The sequence below is a fragment of the Macaca fascicularis genome, chromosome X (assembly GCF_037993035.2).
Source record: "Macaca fascicularis isolate 582-1 chromosome X, T2T-MFA8v1.1".
Lineage (NCBI taxonomy): Eukaryota > Metazoa > Chordata > Mammalia > Primates > Cercopithecidae > Macaca > Macaca fascicularis.
Window position 1 is genome coordinate 75379535 of NC_088395.1, and position 12710 is coordinate 75392244.

General features: G+C 49.0%; 1 protein-coding gene across 5 annotated transcripts in view; it reads left to right on the forward strand.

The window, feature by feature from the left end:
* Nucleotides 1-5370: 5370 nt before the first annotated feature.
* STARD8 (StAR related lipid transfer domain containing 8) overlaps nucleotides 5371-12710 on the forward strand; it is a 78779-nt gene continuing 71439 nt past the window's right edge. For all 5 annotated transcript variants that reach the window (XM_074029254.1, XM_074029260.1, XM_005593820.5 and 2 more), the window contains exon 1: nucleotides 5371-5632. Coding sequence is in view for 2 of the 5 variants with exons in the window: in XM_005593820.5 (XP_005593877.3) it covers nucleotides 5588-5632 (45 nt within the window). In the remaining 3 variants the exon portion in view is untranslated. The remainder of the gene's footprint in view (nucleotides 5633-12710) is intronic.

Here is a 12710-nt window from a genome sequence, read left to right on the forward strand (position 1 = left end):
GGTTCATTGCGTTCATGGTACTCACTAAAATGAGCATAAAATAAACAGGTAGAGATTGAAATAAAAGGAGATGAGAAAGGTACTTTTCTAGCGCAATGAGATGTATTATTCTCATCTGAAATCACTTATGATTTTTATTGGAACAAGGCACCCAGCAAATTGCCTGGCATAGAGTAGATGTCAAATAAATATTTGTCAAATGGATGAATGGATATTATTGAATGAAAAGTAGAATGTAAATAGATACATAAATCATTTTTAACAAAATAAATGAGGAAGAATTCTTCTAATCTTTTCCTGCCTACCATGTCCCTGGCTCAATGTGGAAAAGTGACTGATTTGGCCCTGCATGGGAACCCTGCCTGAACTGTGGAGTAAGTACCATTTATAGTCACCTCTCTTAGACTCTTGAACCACCCAAGTGGTTAGCTGAGTCAACCTTTTCCTCATCTGCATCTAGTGACAGGAAACTCACTACCTTATTGGCATCCATGCTATGATTCTTGGATGCTCTAAAAATATATGACTGCTGCATCAATTACTAGCAAGTAATTGCTAGTAATTGTGCTAGGACACAAGCCTCTCTATTATCCAGACTCAGGTACTCTCCAGTGTATCACAACTGACACCCTTAGAATATATAGCTGTATTTTATTCAAAGGTGGTGGGAAAATAACTTTCCTAGGAAGCAGGAAACCTGGATCCAACTCTGAGCTCTGCCACTGACTTGCTGTGTGAATTTGAGTATTCTCCTTCCTTATTTGGGCCTCAGTTTCCTTTTTTTACTCAATGAGGGGGGTTTCAAACGGGATGCTCTGCAAGACCTCCAGTTCAGACATTCCAGGCCAGGACTCTCTAATGAGGTCTAATTAAGATCTTCTAATGCAGTGGTTCTCAAATTGTGGTCCAAGAATCCCTGGAAAGCCTGGGCGACATAATGAGACCCCCATCTCTAAATATATTTATATAAAAAAATACATTAAATATATGCGATATTAGTGCACCTGTAGTCCCAGTTACTTAACAGGCTGAGGTGAAAGAGTTCGAGGCTACAATAAGCTATGATCGTGCCGCTGCACTCCAGCTTGGGTGACAGAGACCCTGTCCAAAAAGAAAAAAAAAAAAAAAAAGAAAAGAATCCCTGAAGGTCCCTGAGAATCTTTCCAAAGGTCAAGGAGATCTTTTCAAACTAACATATCCGCAGGAGGCAGAATTTTCTTCATATACTTCAATACATAGCAGAAGCAGCTATGAGAATCCAGCTGCTTCTGAATCCAGCCAAATTATCAAAGAGAATAACAACAAATGTAAAACCTCCCCACTCTTCTCGGTAAATTTATTTTTGTTTTGTAAAATATTGTTATACTTCATAAAATATTAAAAATATATTCTAAAATATATTATTTATATTAACATGTTTAATTTTTAAGCATGACTTTGACAATGAACAAATCAATCAAGCAATATTCCTTAAATGTTTCCATCTTAATTTCTAATATAGTGAATATGGATAGATGTAACCCACATAAATAAAAACTCCATGAAATCCTTCATAACTTTTAATAGTGTACAGTGGTCCTGTTCTTGTAGGTCTGACTTCCTTTCTCATTCCATATAGTTTTCTGTCTGGTCCCCCAATGGTCACAGATGTGCTCTGCTCAATATCTGGCACAGGAATGGACACAGTAACTTTGGGAGAAAGGCCATTCTTCCTTCCTCATGGGCCTCAGCCATACCGGGCCTGGCCTGTCTTCTCCTTCACCTGGGTTCCTTGGCATAGACCGGTGACTTGGGCCTTAAACAAGGCACCCCCTTGTGGGCAGTGCCAGTTCCCGAGTGGAGAAATCAAGCAGCTGATCAGGCGAGGTTGATGTGCTAGCCTCCCCGCTTGCCTGCGCACAGTTGCCCAGCCCCTCCGGGTTCCAGCTTCCCTGAATGCTACACTCTCCATACCTGCCACCCAAAGAAAGCAGATTTCATGACTGCTATGCCAGTTGTCAGGCCTTGGGTGTGAGGCAAGGGAGAACCTGCCAGATTCAGAGTCCCCATGGGGGTATGTGGGGAGAAGGGAGATGAGGAGGGAGAACTTGTGTTAACTGAGAGAACCACTTCACATCAGGTCCTGCATGTTCCTTCTTTCTTTGTTTGAGACGGAGTTTTGCTCTTGCCGCCCAGGCTGGAGTGCAATGGTGCAATCTCAGCTCACTTCAACCTCCGCCTCCTGGGTTCAAACGATTCTCCCGCCTTAACCTCCTGAGTAGCTGGGATTACAGGCATCCACCACCACGCCCAGCTAATTTTTTGTATTTTTAGTAGAGACAGGGTTTCACCATATTAGGCTGGTCTCGAACTCCTGACCTCAGGTGATCTGCCCATCTCGGCATCCCAAAGTGCTAGGATTACAGGCATGAGCCACCGCACCTGGCCTGTTCCTTCTTTCTTAATGACAAACCTGGGAGGTGAGCATAGATCTTTATCCTTATTCTCCTGTTATAGCCATGAAAACCGAAGGTTCCAGAGGTAATGTGACTTGGCTAAGGTGGTTACACAACCAAAAAAGTAGCTGGGCTTGGATCTAAATTCACATCTAATAATGTCAAATCAATGCTCCTTCTGCTTTACCAGAAGCAGGGAGAGCCAGGAGCATTCAGGAGAAGACGAGAGAGGAAAGGAGCTAACATTTATTGAATACCTACTATGTGTCAAGCATATGTTATCTCATTAACTCCTAACAGCAGTCCCCTTATGTAAGCAGTGACTCTCAGTTTACAGATGAGGGAACAGGCTTAGGGAAGGGAAGTGGCTTTTGTAAGGGTACACTGCTAGGAGGTAGCAGAACCAGGATTCAAATCTAAGTCTGTCTGGCTCCAAAGCCTCTGCTTCTTTAATAATACCAAAGGAGATTTATTTTTATTTGTTAATTGTTTATGAAGACAAACCATTTCTTAGCCCACATATTCATATTTCATAGTTCAGGAACACAGGTCAGTGACAAACTTCTGTAATTCAACCCAAAGAAATTCTTTATATTCCAAATCACTTTGTACCAGCCTTCCTCATCTCCTCAAAATCTTTTATGGAATCATAATTTCTGCAAAAATTTGCGCATGCCTTCTTCCTTGGTTTGGTCAGAGCAAACACAGAGAGCTGCAACCCTCAGGGAAGCGATAAATGCTCCAATAATATGAAACCCATGCATCTGAGGTTTCATCAAAGCACTGGAAGCCACGGTAGTTATTATCCTTGATAGATATGTCAACCTTAACACCAACATCCTTCCTGGCCGATGGAGAATGAGCCACAAATAACATTTATTGAGAACTTACTTTATGCCAGACACTATACTACATGCTTTAATTCATTCTGTTTAAACCTCCCAAAGGAGGTAGGTACTATTATTATTGCCCATTTTACGCATGGGAACACTAAGGCAGTAACAGGCCCAAGGTCACCAGTTAAAGAGCAACAACTAGTATTTGAATCCAGGCAGTCAACTTCCGAGTTCATGGCTTAAAACCACCTCAAGACTAAACTGTTGTGAGAGACCCAGAACTGAAACTGAAGTCTCCTGGTTTCTTAGCTTAATGTGGTGTGCTGTGCACTAATGCCTCCTGAATGAATGCCCAAGGGCGTGGCTGACACATCTCCCAGGGGCCGGAATGGAAAGAAGGAGGTGAACTCCAGAGAGCGAAAGACTATGAGGCCATCCTAGGAGGGCAGGCAGCTTTTACTGTAATAGTTGCTTCCCAGTTCTCCATCCTCAGGCCTCTGGCTGCAGGGCAGGAGGGCATATGCTCAGAGAAAAGTCTCTGAGCTCTGACTCCTCCCGTTATTCCGCCCCCACATGCAGAGGGCTTCCCCCTTATAAGCCTGTGCTCAGCTGGAGGTGGGTGGGAAGCCACTTATCTTGGCTCTTGCTGACTATCTTCCCGACACAGCCCAACAAAACTCACATCTGAGACACCCTTGAGGTCGGTGCTAGAGAGAGGGTGAGGTCAGTGATTGTAGCCTCCTTGGTATAAACCAGGAAACTGAGGGCCACAGAGTAAGTTGTAAACAGAGCTGGGGGGACCCTCACAGAGCCTCTGGACAAACCTCCAGACAAAGCCACTGATGAAGAAAGGCCTCGAAGGCAGGCAGAGGCTTGCTTAAAGCAGCCTAGGACCTTCCAGGGACCCAGGACCTGGCTGTTTGCCTGACTAACTTGGGTCTCTGAAACAGAAGTGAGGCCAGGGAGAGTAAGTTATTCTGGGCCTCATGATGACATGTGCCTCCAGAGATCCAAGCCTGGCCTTTTGCCATGGGGTCCCTGGGAGCCTTCTGGCCACCAGCCATGGCACCCTGCCTTCTGATGCCTGGGGAGGGGCTGAGAGAGGGGGAGGGTCAGTGCTTCCTAATGGCTTCCTGCCCAGAAAGCCTCTAGAACTTCCTACTGCTAACTTTCTTTCCTCTAAAAGAACCGACTTGAGGGCATCCAGAGGGTTCAAGTTTAGATTCCAGGCTAAACTTCTAGGCTTAGAGGGTCCTGAGCATGGGACTGGATAAAGGAGGGAAGCCATCATCTCTTCAGAAGATGTTTAGAAAAGGGCATACACCCAGTCTATCTGAGCTGGGAGAGAGCTGTTATGTCCTGAGGCAAGGGGATGGATGAAATGGCATTTTAGGGCTCCGATTCTCTTTGGGGCAAGACCTGACTTCCTATGGACTCCCAGGAGCAGCAGGGGAGTTCTGACAAGAACTGTGGTTGTCCAGAGTGAAGTTTCTTTGAGACTTGCCCTGTACCTAACCCCGAACAGATTTGAGACTTAGAGACCTCTAACCAGGCATCTCATTGTACAGCTGGGAAAACTGAGACCCAGGAGGAAGGGGCCTCTCCGAGATGCCACAGTGAGTCAAGAGTCCTCACTTTAGAGGGCTGGAGAATGATCCACTGAGGCAGGGCCAGGGCTCCTGTCTGAGAGGGGCTCCTGAGGCTGCAAGCTTTTCCCCTTCCGTGGACTGCATTCACACCTTGTTCGGTCCTGCTGGGGTCGGGGCTCTCCTTCCTTGCCCCCTTTCCTTGGCATTCTTTCCACAGGCCCTGTGTGGTCTGGGCTCTACCGAGAGGTCCCCAAGGAGAGCTGGCGCGTTAGTCAGCCAAGAAGCAAGCAGGCAGGCAATGCCAGCATGCAGGTGGCGGGGCTGGCAGGGGAGCCGGCAGGAGGGCCGGACACCCGGAGCCGGGGAACTGTAATGTTCAGGGAATTTCAGTTGGCATTGCTGTCCCGTTCCAGCCAACTGGCTAACGGTGCCGAGTTTGAATCAGTGACCCGCCTCCTGGTCCCTCCTCCTTAGCCAGCCTCTCTCTCTCCCTCCCTTTTTCCCTCCCTCAGTGGCCCTCCAGGAGGCGGGAGGCGCCCGCTGTCAAGGCAGCTGAGCCCCGGCAACCGCTGCTCTCCGCTTCTCCCCTCGCGGGGCCGCCTCATGGAGCGCAGGGCCCGGGCTGGCTCTCGCTGAGTCCCGGGCCTCTTTTAGCCTCATCCCCAGAGTGGGAGGGGACCGTGCCCGGCACAGCCCTGCCGGCCCTAGCAGCTCCCCACACGCCACCATGCCTCTGCTGGACGTTTTCTGGTCTTGCTTCAGGAAGGTGAAGGTAAGTGACTGCCCAGCCCCAGCCCATCCCGCTGCTCAGGGGGGAAGGAGGCAGATGCGGACCATTGCGCGCCAGCTGGTAAAACGGACCAGATGGGCTTCTGAGACTACCTGAGGCTCTCAGAGTTAAAAGGGATTGGGTTCAAGTCTCACCTTTGTTACTTAACCAGTTCTGTGACCTTCTGTTGCATTCCCATAAAAACAAGTCGGCTAGTTGGTTCTTTTTCATAAAACTTGCCTCTGTTGCTTCCTGGATCTTGCCACAAAGGCAAGATGCTTAACCTCTCTGAACCTCAGTTTCCTCTCAGCTTTAGAATGAGGACCATAGTAACACCAACCTTATGGGGTAATGAGGTTGGTGTTATTGTTTACATAGTAAATGTATGCAAATCCAGGAGATAATGTGTGTAAGGTTCCTAGTAGGATGCCTGGTGAGGAGCATCCACACAAGCAATGGTATCTATTATTATTATTATTATTATTATTAATTTCTATCCACATATATCAAAGCACATACTCTGTGCTAGGCACCATTGGAGCTACACAAAGACAAAAAAGGGCTGGACACAGTGGCTTACGTCTATAATCCCAGCATTCTGGGAGGCCGAGGTGGGAGGATCACTTGAGGCCAGGGGTTCGAGAGCAGCTTAGGCAACATAGGGAGACTGCCATCTCCATTTTTTAAAAGAAAGCAAAGAAGGACATGGCTTTTGTCCTCAAAGAGAATATAAGAAAAGTGACAAATATTTACCAGGCACCTACTATATGCCAGACATTGTGCTAAATAGTCAGTTTGTCAGTAAATATTTGTTGAGTGTCTACTATATCCTGGCCATGGGGGATACATGAGCACAGCCGAACTCACAAGGGTGTGTAAAGCATGATTCCACTTTCAAGAACCAAGAAACTAATATTTATTTAGTATCCACTATGTACCAGACCTAGGCACTTTTCATTCATTCATGTGGTGGTGATCTTCAGCACAACCCATTGCTTTCCTGCTTTTATAGATAGGGAAAGAACACTGTGAATAGTTAAGAAATATTTACAAGGTTGCTCAGATATGACCGGCAGAGCTGGGATCTGAGCTCCTAAGTCCATGCCTTTCTTGACACTGTGTGGTTTCCCACAGTACAACCCAGGAGGAAGACTTTCAAACGACTAGCCTGACTGACTGTAAGACAGGATGAAAGAATGCTGGGACCTTTGGGAAGGAAAGATCCATTCCACCGGGAGGGACTTGGAGAGATTTCACAGGAGGTCACATTTGGGCTGAGTCTGAGGCTTAAAGGAAGAGAAGAGTTTGTCAGTCCAAAAGTGGGGGAAGGGCATTCCAGGCATGCCTGGCAGAGGGAAGTTCGTGAGCTAGAGTTTGGAGGCAGTCAAATGGTAGTGGGCTGGGGGAAGGGCTTCTTTCGTGATGTGGCTCAAATGTAGGGTTAGAGGGAATAGGAGCTTGAGAAGGGGAAGCAGGGACTACTTCCAAAAGGGTTTGGAATTGATCTGTGGATTCATGGTCCTCACCTAGTGGGGGTCCCGAATGAGATTTTTCAACCATCTGTGGTGGAATGAGAGAAAAGTAGGGATAATGTCGTGCAGTGTTCATAAAACTAAATTAATTCCACTCAAAGGACTATTCTTTATTTGGAGACTGTTGTGTCCTTCCTGTGGGGGTGGGGATTCAAATGATCTTTCTCCTACAAAATATGAGTGAGAAATTTTTTAAATGTCTGCCCTCAGCAAAATTACAAAGTTTGCAACATGCTGATTGTTTCCCTATTTATTTATTTAAGAACGTTTTCCTCATCCATGAAATCTGAAACTCTGGTGACTACTGTTTTGGGGAATAAGGGGCTGATTTCAGTACAATAGGGATATAATTAAGTGGACGGTTTTAGAAAAAGCACTCCAGCAGTAGTGGGCAGGGATGGTGCGGAAAGGCCCAAGCGGAGGTGCAGAGGCCAGGAAGGAGGCAGCTGCAGTGGAAATGAGGATGGGAGAGGAAGAAATGATGGAGAGCTGGATGGAACCAGAACGACGGGGGAAGGGAAAATTAAAGCGCCTTTGAGGTTTGATGCCTGAGAGGCACCTCTGTCCCCTACCCCGGTTGACTGTTCTAGATGCTTGGCATGGATTTAAATCTCTTTGCACTCATTCCCCCAGCTTCTCAGATACCCAGCAAACATGTCCTAACCCCTGTCAGCCTCTTAGAAACTGTTGGGCTAGGTTTAGGGCGGTGGCTCATGCCTATAATTCTAGAATTTTGGGAGGCCAATGAGAGAGGACTGATTGAGGCCAGGAGTTCCAGACCAGCCTGGACAATATAGTGAGACCCTTTATGAAAAATAAAAAAATTAGCTGGGCATGGTGATGCATGATGGACACCTGTAGTCCCAGTTACTTGGGAGACTGAATTGGGAGGATTGCTTGAGCCCAGGAGTTCAAGGCTGCAGTGTGCTATGATTGCACCACTACACTCCAGCTTGGACTACAGAGTGAGATCCTAACTCAGAAGGAGGAGGAGGAGGAATAGTAATTATAGGTATGGTGTCACACCTGTAATCCCAGCACTTTGGGATGCTGAGGCAGGTGGATCACTTCAGTTCGGGAGTTCAAGACCAGCCTGGGCAACATAGTAAGACTCTGTCTCTAGAAAAAAAATTTAAAATTAGTCAGGCATGGTGATGCATGCCTGTTTTCTCAGCTACTTGTGGGCTGAGGCAGGAGGATAACTGCAGTGAGCCATGATCGCACCACTGCATTCCAGCCTGGCCATTAGACTGAGACTATGTCTCAAACAAAACAAAATAAAACTGGTGGGCTAGGACAGCCCCAAGAGAAGGTTGAGGATCTCTATCCCGGGTCCCAGACATTTGCACACATTCACTCATGTGCCTGTCCACAGAGGACATACACGTGCATTTGTGCACATTCAGCCCCACACACATATGCACAGGCACACCATTCAAGTGTGCGTACACACATACACACATAGAGACGAACACACATATACCGTGGCACAAACAGGCAAATGCACATGTACACACAAACAGTGCACATTCCTAGCATGATGTAGACTCACACACATATGCATGCATGCATATACAGAGGTAGGCACACAGGCACATCAGATACATACCCTCCTACGCACAAGCTTGGGGGACACACAGAGACACAGCCAGGCACGTCTCCAAAAAGCCTGTAGACATACAAAAGCATGCACACGGCGTGAAGGCCCATGTGCATGCGCATGCATACACACAGGTCTGTGGTTGCGCATGTCCTTGGCAGATGTGAATCAACACACGGCTGGATCTCAGGGCTAAGAGGCAGCCTGCCAGATCCACACACACACTTGGACTGCGTGCTCCCTTTTCCAATGCTGCTGCTTCAAGGCCCCAGTCAGAAAGGCAGGCTCTCTGGGCTCGGGAGCTCAGTCAAGGGCACAGGCTGCTGTGAGCCACCTTCCCTCTCTGAGCCAGGCCCCCTGAATGTGGGAGACTGAGGGGTTTGAGGGGTGGGGAATGCCCAGGACAGATCCTGTCAGAGCTGAAAGGGCCCTCTCAGATCATCTTATTCAAACTTCTCATGGTCCTGATAGGGAAACCAAGCCCCTTGCCTCCCCCACCATATGGAGCCCCCCATCAGCTGAAGAGGTATGAGGAAGGGTGAAGCAGACAAACAGGTTTCAATTCCACCCCACACCCACAGGCACACATACTAGCTGTGTGCCTTTGAGCAAGTCTTCTCCGAGCCTCAATTTCCTTGTTTGCAGAATGACACTAATCAGTGCCTGCCTCATAGAAATGCCACGAACATTTGGTGGGTGGGTTGTGTCTTTTTTTTTTTTTTTTTTAACTGAGTCTCGCTCTGTTGCCCAGGCTGGAGTGCAGTAGTGTGATGACTGCTCATTGCAACCTCCACCTCCCGGGTTCAAGCAATTCTCCCACCTCAGCCTCCCGAGTAGCTGGAATTACAGGCGCCCGCCATCACCTCCAGCTAATTTTTTTTTTTTTTTTTTTTTTTTTTTTTTTTTTTTGTATTTTTAGTAGAGACGGGGTTTCACCATGTCGGCCAGGCTGGTGTCAAGCTCCTAACCCTAAGTGATCAGCCCGCCTCGGCTTCCCACAGTGCTGGGATTACGGGCCTAAGTCACCACGCCCAGCAAAGTTGTGTCTTTAAAGTGCCTGACATGGAGTAGGTGGTCAATACACATGATTTGTTGGAAGCTGCTTCCGAAACTGTGTAGTGGAGGCATCACAGCAAAGAACGAGGGTTATTCCATATTTGAAAATTCCAGGGTTAGGGTCTCAGGTCTCGTCTGCTCCTTTGCCACAACTCGTCCTCAGCCCTTTACTTTGACTCTGCCTAGGTCTAGGAACAGAAGTGATCCATTTGGGAGATGAGGACTGACACCTCAGAAGCCAGGGATGGTGGGAAGGTGGCAAGAGGCCAGGTCAAGGCTCAGGATTGCTTTGAGCTGCTCTTGTGTTAGGGGCAGCCAAGGGACAAGACATTTAAGTGTGAGATGAATCCAGTATAAATAGTCCAATATGTGTCTTCTGTGTCTTTCCCTTGAGGCCACTCAGGGCCCAGAAGGTATCCATGGCCGCTTGGTACAACCAAGCATGCATATGAGTCAGTTGCTCACCCGCTCCCCCCCAACACACACACACACCCCACACTCACACTCCACACACACACAGCACACACACCAAATACACACCATACACACACACCATACACATGCCGCTCCCCCCAACACACACACACACCCCACACTCACACTCCACACACACACAGCACACACACCAAATACACACCATACACACACACCATACACATGCCACACACCCCCCACACACCACATCCCACACACACACCCCACACACCACACATACACCACACACACACACCCCACACACCACACACACACCACACACAGCACACACACGCCACACACACACACCCCCCACACCCCACACACACAGCACACACACCAAACACACACCACACACACACCATACGCACCACACACACACACCCCACACACCACACACACACCACACACCACACACACACCACACACACACCATACACACACCCCACACACCACACACACCCCACACACACCCCACACACCACACACACCCCACACACCACACACACACCACACACACATCACACACACCCCACACTCCACACACACAGCACACACACCAAACACACACCACACACACACCATACTCACCACACCCCCCACACACACCCCACACACCACACACATACCCCACACACACACCCCCACACTCCACACACAGCACACACACCAAACACACACCATGCACACACACACCATACACACACCTCACACACCACACACACCCCACACACCACACACGCCCCACACACACATCACACACACACCACACACACACCACACAGACACACCACACACACACACCACACCACCCACACACACCCCATACATCACACACACACCACACACACACACGCCACACACCACACACACCCCACACACACATCACACACCCCACACACACACCCCACACACACACCACACACACACACCCCACACACCACACACACCCCACACACACCACACACACCACACACACACACCACACACACACACCACACCACCCACACACACCACACACACCCCACACACACACACCCCACACACCACACACACACCACACACACCACACACACACACCACACACACACACCCCACACACCACACACACCCCACACACACCACACACACCACACACACACACCACACACACACACCACACCACCCACACACACCACACACACACACCACACACACACACCCCACACACCACACACACCCCACACACACACACACCACACACACCACACACACACACCACACCACCCACACACACACCCCATACATCACACACACACCACACACACACACGCCACACACCACACACACCCCCCACACACATCACACACCACACACACACACCACACACACACCCCACACACCACACACACCCCACACACACATCACACACCACACACATCACACACACACACCACACACACACCACACACACACACACCACCCACACACACCCCATACATCACACACACACCACTCACACACACGCCACGCACCACACACACCACACAAACACCGCACACACACCACACCACACACACACACACCCCACATACCCCACACACACAGCACACACCACACACGCACCACACACACACCCCACACCACACACAAACACCCCACACCACACACACACACCACACACACACCACACACACCACAAACACACACCACACACACACACACCACACCACACACACACCACACACACACCACAAACACACACCACACACACCACAAACACACACCACACACACACACACACCACACCACACACACACCACACACACACCACAAACACACACCACACACACCACACCACACCACACACACACCACACACACACCACAAACACACACCACACACACACACCACAAACACACACACACACCACAAACACACACCACACACACACACACCACACACACACCACACACACACCACACACACACACCACACCACACACACACCACACACACACACACCACACCACACACACACCACACACACACCACACACACACACCACACCACACACACACCACACACACACACACACCACACCACACACACACCACAAACACACACCACACACACCACAAACACACACCACACACACACACACCACACCACACACACACCACACACACACCACAAACACACACCACACACACACACCACACCACACCACACACACACCACACACACACCACAAACACACACCACACACACACACCACAAACACACACACACACCACAAACACACACCACACACACACACCACACACACACCACACACACACCACACACACACACCACACCACACACACACCACACACACACACACCACACCACACACACACCACACACACACCACACACACACACCACACCACACACACA